The 15836-nt window shown below is 33.2% G+C and overlaps 1 protein-coding gene across 2 annotated transcripts in view; it reads right to left on the bottom strand.

The window, feature by feature from the left end:
* Positions 1-15836, bottom strand: part of LOC144972887 (DNA-dependent protein kinase catalytic subunit-like) — a 108187-nt gene that overhangs the window by 32108 nt on the left and 60243 nt on the right. For both annotated transcript variants that reach the window (XM_078914670.1, XM_078914671.1), the window contains exons 56-70: positions 15230-15373; positions 14221-14360; positions 13757-13888; positions 12421-12654; positions 11462-11611; positions 9458-9631; positions 8904-8993; positions 7150-7360; positions 5907-6084; positions 5315-5533; positions 4524-4639; positions 3783-3914; positions 2581-2760; positions 1615-1702; positions 926-1052 (exon numbers count right to left, since the gene is read on the bottom strand). In XM_078914670.1, the coding sequence (XP_078770796.1) occupies positions 926-1052; positions 1615-1702; positions 2581-2760; positions 3783-3914; positions 4524-4639; positions 5315-5533; positions 5907-6084; positions 7150-7360; positions 8904-8993; positions 9458-9631; positions 11462-11611; positions 12421-12654; positions 13757-13888; positions 14221-14360; positions 15230-15373 (2315 nt within the window). The remainder of the gene's footprint in view (positions 1-925; positions 1053-1614; positions 1703-2580; positions 2761-3782; positions 3915-4523; positions 4640-5314; positions 5534-5906; positions 6085-7149; positions 7361-8903; positions 8994-9457; positions 9632-11461; positions 11612-12420; positions 12655-13756; positions 13889-14220; positions 14361-15229; positions 15374-15836) is intronic.

Raw genomic sequence — 15836 nt, forward strand, 5'->3', positions numbered from 1 at the left:
CATTTCCCGTGATTATTTAATTTAGGGCAATAATTTATTTTTTTTCATATGGGAGCAAATTTCTTAAAATCTATTTTGTCTAATATGTCCCCTGTGGAAGAGAATAATGGAATGTCTGATATCAGGCAATTTTCTGAGAATTTACAGGCCTATTCAACAAAGGATCAAAATTAGTTTCTTTTGCCAATGAGCCGAGTGCGCTACCAATTGAGCTATCTGGGTCCTGTCTGTTTAATGAAGCTGATTGTAACCATTTTCTAATTCCTCAAAGTAGTGAAAGGACGAAAAAAAACATAATTTGAGGATGAAATCATCATCTTTACCTAAAAACTTAGTATCAAATGATGGATGAATACTGCATGAGTGAAATTCAATTATCAATCATTTTTAAAAATATGCATGCATTATTTGTGTCTTTAAAATGGAACAAGCCCTGGTGTGTGGGATATGAATATGATTACTGGTGTAAAATACTTTCTGCAGAGGTAGGCATCAAACCTCAAATCTTTTGATGGAGATATAGTAGCTACATCAAAGACTATGAATAATAAAAAGGGAAAGAATATGGCAATTGTAACTGAGACATTGGTCTCATCCTGTATCAAGTTATGTTAAGCATGATTAGCGATGGAATAGGCGAAACTCAATTGGGTTTTTACTCTTATGAAGTGAGTGTGATATTCAGAGGCCGAGATGGATATTGTAAGAGTGCTATTCAAAAATTGGGAGTACCATGCAGGTAACGTAATGAAATGGTGGCTTGGCACCATATAACTATAGGGGATTTTTTTTTAATCATTGAAGAGCACTGTTGTGAATATGATCAAATGATAAACATGTGCGATACAAATTCAATAATTAATTATAAAATTTTAAAGACTATGATGTGGAACAATGCATGATGGTTGAGAGAATTCTCATCAACCTGCACATTTCTATCCATCTGGCTGTATCTTGATTGACAGCAATGTGCCTTGCACTCCTGGCTCTTTTACTAGACGGTTCCTGACTGGTGTCCAGTTGAATGAGCTGCTCCTCCAACAGCAAAATGCCTGGAGATAAAGAAAAGAAAAATGAGGTATGAGAGGTATCATGCTCCATGCAGGGTCCTGATAGCTCAGTTGGTAGAGCATTCGCTTCACACATAAAGGGACCAAGATCGATCCTGGGTGAAGTTGAGACTTTAATCCGACTCCACTGAGCACCTACCAGTGATTGGATAGTTGCGTCTGTTAGATCTGGCAAAAAGTACTTTGCAATAGAATAGCCTCCTATCCAAAAGGTAGCAATCAATAATTATTGTCTGTTTCACACTGTAGCAACCAGGAAACTCCACAGACCTAATGGCTCGAAAGGACTACTTACTTGATGCTCAATGCACTTCAGTGGTAGATGAAACACAAAGTAGGGAGCGACATAAGTGGTACTGTATATTTACACTATTTCAACCAGGATAAACTCCTGGACCATGGTTTAATGGCCTGAATGGATTACCATATTATCACATATAGGAAAATATCATGCAGTGTTCATGAGGAAATAAACCTATGGCATCTCCTTGCAAGGGTTAGACATAATCAGAGGCATTTGAAGCTATAGGAAATTAAAGGTTACCTAAGTTTTGCTGGCCACTGACTATAGCACAAGTAGCCATATCACTTGGTGACACTTGAACACTTGCTCTCAGATGGTACAAGATATCCTGTGAGGAATGAATAATAGTAGTTGTAATGATGATGATGATGATGATGATGATGATGATGATGATGATGATGATGAGGAGGAGGAGGAGGAAGAGGAGGAGGAGGAGGAGGAGGAGGAGACGAAGAAGAAGAAGAAGAAGAAGTAGAAGAAAAAGAAGAAAAAGAAGAAGAAGAAAAAAATTACATATCTATAGGGCTCTAAGTATAACACAAACAGTTGACCATCTACTTCAGAAGCGAAGAGAACCATGTACCAAGTTTAGTCCAGGTTTTCTCTGGACCCTCAGTTCACCTATAAGTGTTTGCATAAGTGGGTTTGTTTGATCAGATGAAAAACATTTTGTGACACACTCATCTAGGGTATACATTCCAAAGGCTGGCTGTTCATTTAACTCTACAGAAACAATAAATTCTGGCTCAATGAAAAACTACAATTTATAATAATAATAATAATAATAATAATAATAATAATAATAATAATAATAATAATAATAATAATAATAATAATAATAATAATAATAATAATAATAATAATAATAATAATAATAATAAAATAAATAATAATATATAATAATAATAATCATATCATCATCATCATCATCATCATCATCATCATCATCATCATCATCATCATCATCATCATCATCATCATCATCATCATCATAATAATAATAATAATAATAATAATAATAATAATAATAATAATAATAATAATAATAATAATAATAATAATAATAATAATAATAATAATAATTAATAAAGAAAGAAATAAAATTTATAGAGTGCCTTTCTCCACCGAGTGTATTCAATGGCCCTTTACAGAATTTTCAGAAGATTAAATGTTGCAATTAAGTTAACAAGGACATATTGGGCTTACCATTATAGCAGTAATAAATGGAGGAAAGTAATTGGTGGTCTGTGACAATATGTCTTCCATACTCTTCTTAATCTGGGCCATAACTTCCCCTTTCTCTCTCTCTGTCTTCACTGTGTCTATCTGAGCAAACACCGCTTTAAACAGAGCACTAAACAAAAGGCTTGCAATTTTGTTGTCTTTCTGTAAGAAAATAATGGTGGATGGGATGTGTCATCATAGTATTCTTAAACTCCTGCATTTGGAGTTTTGAACGAGTTCCCAATATCACTTTGAACAAGAGAGTAAGAAAGAAAAATACTAGAAAAAAATCAGTCTGCCCTGTCTGGGATGTTTTTCTTTCTCTTGTATTCTCTCTTGCTTTGTCTGGCACTGTTTCATACACTCGGGTTCAAATCTTTACCTTAAACCGATGCCTGCTCCCTAATTTCTCAATACCAGTTTGCTACCTGTGAAACGCACATTTAGAATGGCTACGAAATTTCAAATACAGGAGTTCTAGAAACCTTTTATAATACCAGCACCAATGACCTCACCCAAATTATATCTCACCAAGATTTTATCCTTAATTATGCTAATGGGTAAAAATTTTAATGACATCAAAATTATCTGACATTAAGAATCATCGTTGTGGTAAAGATATCATCATGCGTAAAAATATTTTTTAAAAAAGTAAATTGGAGGCATGTAGGATATAAACGATTCCTGAACTGTTAAATTTCTTTACAAAAGGTGATAGGGATACCTCATCATTTATTTGCTATTATGTTATTATAAAATTGAGTTTTTCCCAAAACTAAAATGGTACAATAAAATTAGTTATACAAAATTTCAGTTTACAATATAAATAAATGAAATTTTATTCATATTAAGTTAAACTTTTTTGCTCAAGTAGGTATTGGGTAATTGAAGAATAGGCCATGGCAAATAAGTAAATGGAGACAGGGATGGGTAAAAGATGAAGAGTAGGGAAAGAGAATGGGAGAGCTTGGAGTTAGAGAACGGGGGGGAGAATGCTTGAGGAAAAAAAAAAATGAAATAGTATAAGACGGTGGTGATGGGTTGGGGGGGGGGGGTGGGGAGAGAGATAGAGAGAGAGGGGGGGGGGAGGGGGTACTAAGAGAGAGAATATCTCAATCTCTTGAATTTATTTTTTCTTATTGCAATTTATTTCTTTTTCTTTGACCAGAATGTTTGTGACTTACATGGGCCAGTGCTTGCAATGGGGCAATAATATACTGATACTTGATTTGTATATCTGGCAAATCTCCTATACGATACTTCCTGTACAACGTCACCTCATTCTCACGGCGGACTTTCTGTTCAAATCTGGCATTCTGAGAATATCAAGTCCAAAAAATCTGATTATAAATTCTAAAGCTGAAACTGTCCATGACCTCGAGAGTGAACATTTAAAGATGGCATTTGCAAACTCTCCAATTTACCAGTCACTAGCAAAGTTAAGCTTATCCTAATGAGTCACTGTAACCGGACTGTTTGCATAGGTAAATATTCTCATCTGACACACAATTAATCAGTTACTTTTCGTAATTTTCATGCAAAGCTAAGTCATCACTTTTTCTATAGGGAAAGGGCGTGGTTAAGTTTTATGATTTATTTTTTCATCGCTTTCTTTTTGTTTTGTTTTTCGTTGTTTTATTTTTAAAACTCATTGGTTGCCATGATTTTATTTATAATTTTTTTCACCCCTATGGCATTTGATTAAGATTAATTTTGCCGTTAAATTTAGTTCATGCCAACAAAATGACATACTTTTCAAACGACAGAATTTTTTTTGTTTTTAAACCAAAAAAAAACAGTGCGTTTTAATGCATAGGTTTAATTTTTAGTTATATATGGTATAGAAACTTCCATTATAGATATCCATACAGATAAATAAAGTTAAACTTATCTTAACCCTAAAGAAAAATGAGATAATTTCAAACCTCTTTCATCTTTTTGAGTCGAATCTGCCGCTTCACATGATAAGATGTCTGTGATTCTTTATCCTTCAGGAATCGCCGCTTTAAGCGCCACACATCACTGAACTTACCACTGGTACCTGTTAACAATTAAACATAACTTTGAAGCCAATGAATGGCTCTTGGCTTGGCTAAATTTTTGTGGATATCATAAGCTATAATTAATGACTAAATAGGTGTAAAATGAATTTGCTTTAATTCATGTTAACTTAGCGATGCATTGTTTCCTTGGGTAAGACACTGTAAATAACACTACTAGCTATTCAGATTAAATGAGGAAAGGCTATAAGTCATTATTGGGATAGTAAGGATACAGGTACAAATATTGTACTTTCCTGAATGAAATGGATATCTACAGAAGCTGCCTTCTTCAATTTTGGTGCAAATACCCTCTAAGCAAGTTAAACATTAAACTATAAAAAATGCACTCAATATGAAATACGTTACCAAAATGGGATATTGTTGTAAATAATGAATTTATAAGTCACTACAAGGAGATCCATGACACATTATTCATTCATAAAATTCAATAATTCATTCATTCATTCAATAATTCATTAAGCCATCCATTCACTCATTCAGACATTCGTTTACTACTCTACAAGATATATGGAGACTTATTTTAATCTCTTTTCAATTCAATTCAAAATTTATCGTTGAAATACAATGCTTGTTACATAGGAGTAATAGTAAATAAGAAATAAGAATACATAGATTTTCTTTATCTATTTATTGATTTATTTAATTCTATTTACCTTCATTCCGAGAGGATGAACCTTCCTGTCCTCCTCTGGCAGATTTCAATGCAAAAGTCTTTTTGCCAGCTGGCCCAGTTGTTCCTTTTCCCTTCGACCTTGGAGACACATCGTCTCCCAGAGTAAACAACATCTGAGTTGTATCCTTTGCAACACCGTCCACTTCCATGTACGTATCCAGAGAGCTCTGGGTCAACCAGTTGAAGGTCTTGCCACCAACTAATATTAAGGTAAAAGGAAAATAAATTTTAATCATTAAATATTGTCATATTTCTTTGAATGAGATGCAATCTGGTGTTGTTGTTGTTGTTTTTGTTTATACTCCCATTATCGTTATTACCATCATCAATTATCATTATCTTTATTTTTATCATAATCATCATCATCATCATCATCATCATCATCATCATCATCGTCTTCAAAGTCATTGTCGTCACCGTCTTTGTCAACATCATTGTTATTATTATTATTATAATTCTTTAACATCTTGACAAGATGTAGTAACATAAGTATGTCTCTGATTCTGAAGTCAATCTCTAATTCATATATAAATTATGGAAAAAAATCCAAATCTTTCACAGTATCAAAATACCAGTGGTATCCATTGTAGCAGTGAATTGTCGAGTATCCATTGTAGCTCTGACATCTCCATCCATTAAGTCATCCTCATTCCAGCTGTCGTCAGACTGGCTCTGGCTTGCCAATGTCACGGCAAAGAGGGGTGTCATGGCGGCATGGCGCTGATGCCATGATGACTGAACAGAATATTCCTTGGTGAATGAAATCAAATGATAAAAGCAAAAGTTGATTAACGATGTGTACAAAATCTTCTCTATGACACACACACATACACACACACACAATTATCTTCAGAACCATGGAACTGCCATTCATTCTGGTTTCTGTAGCCATAAACAGACAGTAAAATTGTTTGCTACGCTTTGGATAAGCAGTAAATAGTTGAAGAGTACTATTCATCAGATCAAATAGATCTCACTACCTAAAAAAGTTTTAAATAAAAACAAATAAAAACATTGAAACAACCCAGACACAAATTTGGTCCATTTGCTTTTGATAAATGTTTGCGATGATAAATTGGTATATGCCTTCCCCGCCTTTTTACCAATTCCCATCTACTCTTTTCACCAATTCCCATCTACCCTTTTCACCAATTCCCATCTACCCTTTTCACCAATTCCCATCTACTCTTTTCACCAATTCCTATCTACCCTTTTCACCAATTCCCATCTACCCTTTTCACCAATTCCCATCTACCCTTTTCACAAATTCCCATCTACCCTTTGCAAGTTCATTTTTCATTTAAAAACCAGAAAAACACTTTGGGGGGGACATTTCAACATCGTAAAAATTTTAGATGGTGTGTTAAAAAGTAAAAAAAATGCTGATAAATGTAGAAGAGATTACTGATTGGTAATGGTACTTACATGGAGAAAAATAAATAAGTTTTATAGAAAGTTTGTGATTTGAGTCAATTTAATCACATTTATATGATTCATAGGGCATAACCTGTGTTTTAAGGTGGTTATAATAATAATAAATTGGAAAAAGTATTTGAATCATAGAAAGGTCGTGTTAATATCATTCTATTATTTACAACAGGATTTGAACTTGATGTATAACTTTTCTCAGGCTAATCCATTCGCCAATTCACCATCAGATTACACTATCGTACTAAAGACGCAAACCTAGGGAATACATTTATTTTGTCAATGAAAATAGTGAAATAAATCATATTATTTCCTTTTACTTTATAGATTTAAAAAAAAATTATAACAGAAGAGGAATCGATAAAACAAAAGACAGATTTTATTTACCTGAAATTTGCATTCACTCAGGGGATGTTCAAATATTAGTCTATGGTAATCAGGTGATTTTGAAGTGGATTCAAGTAGAAGGTTAGTTGCATAAGCCAAGAAATGATTCTCTGTCGTTGTGGAGTACATGGCCTCAAGTAATGAAACTGTGCGATCTAAAGTACCTTCACTCAGACGCATATTGGAGCTCCAGAAATTATGACAAATTAGCCTGTCAAGTTTGAAAAAATGAAATGGGGATTGATTAATTCAAAACTATTTATGATAAAAGAGGAGTTTTCAAAAATCCAAAACCTTTAGGGTAGATCAACATTCCTATTTTTGACACTGTAAAGTGTTTTACTAAAACATATGATTCAAAAAGCTAAGATGAACTGTGAAAAGTTTATATTGATAAAGGCTTGAATTAATCATCATATAATTCCATCATCAATCAATTGATAAATGATTTTTATGATTATATATCCTTTAAGCGGTTTTTGCAACTTTTTAAAATTTCAAAACAAAAAATATGAAAAATAACTCATAAAAAAGTATCATCATATTATTTTTAAATAACAATAATTGCACATTTATAAAAACATAAGAAAATTTTTACCAGGCCAACTACACTTCACAGTGGCTCATTTATTCTCCCTGGAGGCAATTTGAACCAAATTTCCATTTCACACAATAAGACTTAAAACATACAGAACATCAATACTTATTGTAATAAAATCAGTGAAGCAAAAAAAAAAAACAAAAAAAATGTCTAACGTACCTCTCAGACCAAATAGGTTTGTTGAGAGACTCGAGCTTCATTGTAATAAAAGTCTTATTACATTTACTGCTCTATTGGTGAATTGGTTTAACCTTGAAATCTATCTAAATATTACTTGAGATTGTTTATGATTTTTTTTTAAATTCAGTCTCGCTTGTAAAGAATTCATGTTCATATTTAAACCCGGATGGACTTATCTGCTGTCCATTGACAAAACATCTGTTAACACTTTGAACAGAAAACTTTTATCTTCATATTTCAATAACAATGACCCACAACTTGTCAAAAGATCCTAAACTTCTCCAACGTTAGAATCTTTGAGAAGTTGGGAGTCATTTTAATCAATTTATTAATACAATAAAAGTTTTCTGGACAACATGTAAAAAGGCGTTTTGTCAGCTCTTTACAGCATTAAGATAAGATAAGATAAGATATACTTTATTCATCCAAAAAAATGGAAATTCGTTTACAGATGTGGCATGCATGAAAATGTATAAACACGAAGTTGAGAATCTATGGCGACAATGTATACAAATATAATATATGCAAATGCACAAAAATGTAAGACCAAGAACCAATAGCAACACTTTATATATTAATTTGATAAATTGAGATAGGCCATACCTCTGGCCTTTAGTCCAAACTTGTGTGTGTATATTTAAAAGATAGTATTTCATTTAAATCACAGTTGCGCATTAAAAATTCGAACACCATGTGGCAAACATGAATTAAGGTGACATGCTTTGTTTTTATAGATATAAGGCGACGGCTCCTCATGGAGAACTTAATATATTTGCGAAGGGGGTGATCGCCATCCTTCATAACTTTCTCCATTTTACTTAGCCAAAATCTCTTGAACAGTTTTTCGACATTGGGAATTGGGTGAGTATAACTCCTGGCTTTATCAATTATCCGATCAATTTTCCTAATGTCACAAATTCCTGCCTAAAGCGTTTTTGTCAGCTCTGTACAGCACTCCTGCCTATGTCCTTACCTACACTCCAATTCTTTGTCACACAAGCCTTTCAAAAGAGTCTCTTTTGTTGCTACCATTATCTTTAAGCTGATTTCATCTTCATCGTACCTGTAGAGTAGATATCATGGCACACACACTTAACCAATTAAGATACTTTAGAAATGAAACACAATAAGTGTCATCAAAGCAGAAAAAAATTGAGAAATTACATAATACGGTTTGTCAGTATATCTAAACTACAAAATCACATTTTCTTCTCTTTGTTTTGAACATATCCATCCTGCTCCCAAACTACTGTCCCCCCCCCCCCCCCCCCTATGACACTGATAAGAACATAGGAGGGAAATTTCAATTTCATCAAAATAGAACAGAAAACCAAAATGAGAAAGTGAGAAAGATAAGAAGAAAAAAATGACATCTTATGTGCCTGAGTTTTATACACTAAATGTTTATGTCATTTAAGAATTCTAGTTTTTAGAAGTAAAAGAGAAAGTATTACTATTATTATCGAGGGTTGATACTACAAAGATGAAAGATTAAATAATAAGTAATAAATTTTAAGGAAAACCAACCTGTAATTGTCAAAAATCCACATAAGAATATCTAGCATAACTTTGCGGCATGGGAGGCTGGGGTGAGAAGAAAAACCGACTACCAGGTTTATAAGGGAATCCAGTTGCTTCTTGTCCAACTTTACCATTAGACTTTGAACAATTCGAAGCGACACAAGTTGTGTAATTTCATCTCTGGTAAAAGACAGACAATGCAAAATATAAACCTGATCATTTTGTGAGAGGTGAGATGGCCAAGTGAACTTAAGCAAGAAACGTATCTCTTATTGTTAATATTCAGACAGAACAAAGCATTGCTATGCTTTTAAAAAAAAAAAAAAAATTGTAATAAATAAATAAAATAGATGAAAAATAAACAATAAAAAATATATTATTTCCTGAAATGCTCATCCACCTTTTGTGACATTATTATCAACGACTTAAAAACATAAATTTCTTATTGACATCATATTTTTAACAGAAAAGATAACATGAAAACAATTAATTATTTGAAAGACAAAAACCTCTAAATTCCATGTCCTCTCTCTTAGGACAGGAAAATATGAAAAAAAAGCCCTTCCTATAGAATGAACACCAGGTGACCAGGTTAAAGCAATCCCCTTACATCACAGAAAACACATTGTTTAGAACTTTCAGTATGAAGAAAGAAGGTGAAAGGTATACAATATATTAAGGTGTTGTCAAAAAAAGTCCTGGAAAAAAACATAAAGAAACATAAAACAAAAAGTAAAAAAGCTTCTCTGTGATATAATCTAATAAATTTTTGAGACCTCTATCACTCAAAGAGAAGTAAGACATGCTTTCAAAAGACTAAATAACAACAGAACTTCTCAAATATGGACCACCACTACCAGATGAACATAAAGCAGACATCTTCAATTAAACGTTCAAACATCACCCACATCTGATTATTAATAAAGATCTGTCAAAAGTGTGTATACACCCGTGCCAGACAAAGCAAGTAAGAAAAATACAAGGAAAAAAAACCTTAAGTGCCTACACCCTAATTTGTCATTCAGAATATTAATAAAGGGAACTGATAACGATACCAAATCTTGAAAAACCGAAAGGACTTCCAAATAAATTGAGACTAATTCATTCATTAATAAAATCAATTTTCGGGAATTGAGTCAATGCTACATAATACCAGTGGGTCCCGATAGCTCAGTTGGTAAAGCACTCACTTCACACTCAAAGGGACCGAGATCGATCTCGGGTGCAGTCGAGATTTTTTCTGACCCCCCCTGCAGTGATTGGGTAGCTGGATCTGTTAGATCTGAAGGAAAGTAGTTTGTAAAAGACTGTCATCCTATCCAAAGGATAGCAAGAAATTGCTATTGTCCATTTCACACCATCGAAACCAGGATAAACTCCGGCTCCATGGGCCTTATGGCTAAGGACTACTTACATAAACCAGATAGAAACAAACAAAAACAAAAAAACCAATGGGGCCCCAATACTCAAATATGTACTGATAAAGATCTGGAAAAGTGTGTATGAAACATTGCCAGAAAAAGCAAGAAAGAAAAATGAAAGAATAAAACTATCCCCAAAAAATCAGCCTACCTCAACTGGGGATCGAACCTCAGTTTTCCTGATTATCAGTCAGACATGCTCCCATTACACCACAGAGGTTACCAAATAGTTGGGACAATTTTAATGCCTATATGCTTTACAAGGATACCCTACCTGTCTACGCTTTACAAGGATACCCTACCTGTCTCCCCTGTGAACCCTCGCTTGCATCAAAAAACACAAATGATTATCACTTTGAAATTTTCACATATGTACTACATTCTACTATAATATTAAAACCTCAATGTTTGCTCGTATTTCTTTGTCATCCCCCCCCCCCCCCCTACACACACACACATAAACAGACGTACACAAATAAGCACAGCTTCGCGCCATTCACACTCTTCCAATATCCTTATAGGATACCAGAACTTAAAGTGATTCAGTTTATTTTTATGAAGACTGAGAAGAATTATCATATCAACATACCTGTGTGTGAGAAAGTCGGCGAGTCCTTTTCCCATCAGTTCAACATAAGCATTCTCCAGATCTGGGACGTGGCTTTGAAGGGTCTCAAGACACTTTGACCTCAATTCCCCATGAAGATTGGGCAGAATATATAGCAGATTACTAACCAATCTAAAATAACAAGAGAAAAGCCAAAACGTTGAGACTGGAAAACTACCTAGCTTTTATCTTTATAACATTCTTTCAGAACAGATAACATTCATTGACAGCACAGCTTCAACATTGAACAAAATCTATGCCAATAAACATTTTGGGTTCATTACCTTTCTTCAGCCAACAACTTTTTATCGTTGGGTGATAGAGAGTTTTGAGTCTGAAACATTTCTTGTTAGATGTATATTCGTCTTTTCTCATTGTATTTTTAGAGACCATAGCTACTAGCAAATTTATAATGTCAAAAAAAATGAAATAAATAAATAAAAGAAAGGGAGATAATCTAAACGTGTTAATGGAAACAAATAACGAATAAGTATGTAAATTAGCTCTTAAAAAATTAATTAATTTAAAATATAAAATAACAACAACAACAACAATAATAATAATAATAATAATAATAATAATAATAATAATAATAATAATAATAATAATAATAATAATAATAATAATAATAATATAATAATAATAATAATAATAATAATAATATGATAATAATAATAATAATAATAATATATAATAATAATAATAATAATAATAATAATAATAATAATAATAATAATAATAATAATAATAATAATAATAATAATAATAAACTTTGGACATATCATCATTATAACAAATAAAAATATAATCAATAACTTAATACTTAGTCCATATTATGCATTGAACATCAATCTTCGTTTGTTTTAGCTTGCAACACATCACTAATTGTTCAATTTAAAAGCAGAAAAAAACGAGCCTGAAACAGCACAGTATTTCCATACTTTTTTGTAATGCTGGGATAACTGCTGTGAATTTTGTGTGCGCACACAATGAAGGTATCTCTCCTTTGATGGGTCATTTGCGAGAGATGAACGCCAACCTGATACAAAATAGACTCCTCCAGCTCTTTATCTGTTTGAGCTGCTTTGTACAGCACCATGCCCAACACCTCAGCCGATGCAGCATGCACCTGTTTCAGTTTATGGGTCATCAGTTTGCACAGCACATTAAAATATCTATGAGAGGAAGAAAAATAGAATGTAAGCAAAATAATTGTGATAATATATATGTGGTCGGTGACGATCAATAGTTTTAGGTTTTACAGAATGAGAAAAACAATAAAAATCTTATTTCAATGGGAAGTCATGATCATCATCAGCTTCTTTCTTCATAGATGAAGAAAGAAGCTGATGATGATCATTGATGAAGAAATGGCCAAATGTATCCATAAATGGCCAAATTTATCCAATAAATGGCCAAATTTATCCAGTCTCAGAGATGGAGAGAGAAGCACCCAGAATACAACATGAATGACCCAATCAAGGTGCTCGACAGAAAGGAACAGGTCATCATCTTCAGACTGAGAACTGGACACAACCAGTTAAAGGAACATATGTGGAGGATGTCCAGAGCAGGTGCCTCTGGACAATGTGACTGCGGACTTGAAAATGAAAATGGACATCATGTCCTAATGGAATGTCCAAGGTACAACCAGTTGAGAAGGAACTTCTGGCCTGACCCAACCCCATACTCAAAGAAGCTGTACGGCAGTGAGGACGACCTCAGGACCACTGTGGGCTTCATTCACCAGACCGGACTGACCATGTGACGTGACGGGAACGAAGAAGAAGAAGAAGAAGAAGAAGAAGAAAGATAATTTTGTAAAGATGTGTGTTTTTCACTTGTCATAAAAATATTTAAAACTATTAATGAGTAAACAACAATGAATGAATGACTGGATAAATAACAGATATTTCAGTGATAGATCCTTTTTATTTCTTAAAAGGTATAGATAAGAAAATCATTGATAAATATTTTATCCATTTAATGCTGCAATAAAATTGATTCATTAATTTCTTTCCAAGAAAATGTATTCGGAAATAAATTAGCACAAAAAGCCGTTACAATCATGAAGTGAAAATTTTGTCAAGAAAATACCCAGAGACAGTCATTACTCACTTATCTATACCCCATCTTTGAGTCAAGTTAAGGAATGTAAAATGCCACCAATTGACTTATGAATATAAAAAAAAAATTTAAAAAGTAAGACTATGGAGCCTTCATTTTAGAGAAAAATAAACTACAATTTTTAAACTGTTTTGAAAGGTATTTCCTCACCGCTCCCGATCCACTGATGCAGACGGTCCATAGGCAGCAAATTTATTGGAAACGACAACTCCCAATACTTGAAGGCCAATCATACATTGAGTACCATTTCCATCTGATTCTTTCAAATAGTTGTAGATATCGCTGAAATATACATTTTTTAAAAAGGCAGTTGGATATTTTTTCGTTTAAAATTTTTTTTTTTTTTTTCTTTTGCAGCAATGGGAGTCGAACCCACAACCTGACTATTACATCACCTCCGCTAGAACACAGAGCATGAAATAATCATGGCTGTGCCTTATATAAGGACATTTTAGACAGGCATATTTTTGAAGACGTGTATCTTTGTAACCTACACCACTGTCACTACCATGTGGTAAAGAATAGTTGTGAAATGCATTGATGAGCATGATAAATGTAAAATAGGAGAAGATTTTTTTTTAAAAGATAGAATGAATGATCATCAAGCAACTCACTTGTAAGGAATGTCCACCTGTGTCTGCCAACATTCCAGCACAGTCTTGAGCAGTTCTAGGTTATTCCTAAATACTTGCCTGTTGGTGTGGTGGACACCGCGTACCAATTGCCGAACCAGACGGGAAACCATAGCCTTATCCTGCACGGTACAAAGTAAGAAACCAACCATTTTACTTACCAGTTGATACAAGGGGGTCATGATATCTCAATTGGTATAGAACTTGACACACACACAGGCCAGGCTCAAAATCCAGGAGTGCTAGGGATGGAGTTCAGATCCTTCTGTCCAACCAACAGTGATTTGGTAGCTGAGTCTTTAGATTGGGTGGAAAGAACTTTGCAATAGAGTTCTCTCAAAAGGTAGCAAGTCACAGTTGATGTTTCTTTTTTAAAAAAAGGAAGCTACAAAAAAACATTTTAACTCCAGTTCCTTGGGGCATCAATGCCTTGAAAGGGCTTCATAGAGGTTAAATCTCAGAAAAGAAATGTTTCAAAATTCAAACAATTCAGGTAATTATTGACTCATCTAAAGGTTTCATTGATTTATTTACACTGTAAGTGAAGTCAATTTTCGAAATGCCAAACAAATAACAGCTGTCTGCCTAATGGGGAGAGATAAGTAGTTATTCAGAGTCATGAGGCCCATGGAGCCGAAGTTAATCACAGTCAAGTCTCTACGGTATTAAAAGGACAATAGCAATTAATTGCTACCCTTTGTATAGAATGCTAGTTTTTAGATAAGTACTCTCTAGAACACCCAAAACGACACAGCTACTCACTTACTACAAGACGGTAAAAAAATTTCAATTGCATCCATGCCGGTGCCTTTGCGTGTAAGACAATTTCTCTAACACTGAGCTAATGGGACCCATGTGAAATAGAAGTACTGTGCAACAAAATATTTTATCTCCAGAGCCATGGGTCTCTTAGCCTTTAAAGAACACTTTTTCCCCCCTCGATCATAGAAATAGAAAAATAAAATAATTACAAAATGTTTCCAAAACTCACTTCTGGGATAGCCACCGACTGCCAAGTGACCATGGTTACAATGAGGTCCAGCATAAAATATGTAAGACCTTGACTGGAAATCTCTGGGCTGAACATCAGTTCGAACAAGGAACGGAACCAAAACTTTGCATAGGGCTGAAAAATCTGAATCCGTGAGACAGAGAGTATTGGGTTATTGTCAAAACTTATCTGAGAGAAATTTTATATATTATTATTATCATTATTGTTATTATTATTATTATCATTATTTATTATTATTATTATTATTATTATTATTATTATTATTATTATTATTATTATTATTATTATTATTATTATTATTATTATCATTACTATTATTATTATCATTATTTTTACTATTATTACTATTATTATTATCATCATCATCATTATTAAAATAATGTATATTTCTGTTTTAATCTATTTATTTGTTGTTTTTTTTAATTTATTTGTTTTATTTATTTACACAAAACAGTCTTAAATTTGTTTCTTTACATATTCATCCATTCAATTTATACAATTCATTCATTATTTCGATAGCTCTATAAACCATGTTAAAATGCCCTAAAGCATAATAAGTCAACAATTGTTGTTCAAAATTTATATT

The sequence above is a fragment of the Berghia stephanieae genome, chromosome 5, assembly GCF_034508935.2.
Source record: "Berghia stephanieae isolate SIO BIC M18660-M18661 chromosome 5, UCSD_Bste_1.3, whole genome shotgun sequence".
Taxonomy (NCBI): domain Eukaryota; kingdom Metazoa; phylum Mollusca; class Gastropoda; order Nudibranchia; family Aeolidiidae; genus Berghia; species Berghia stephanieae.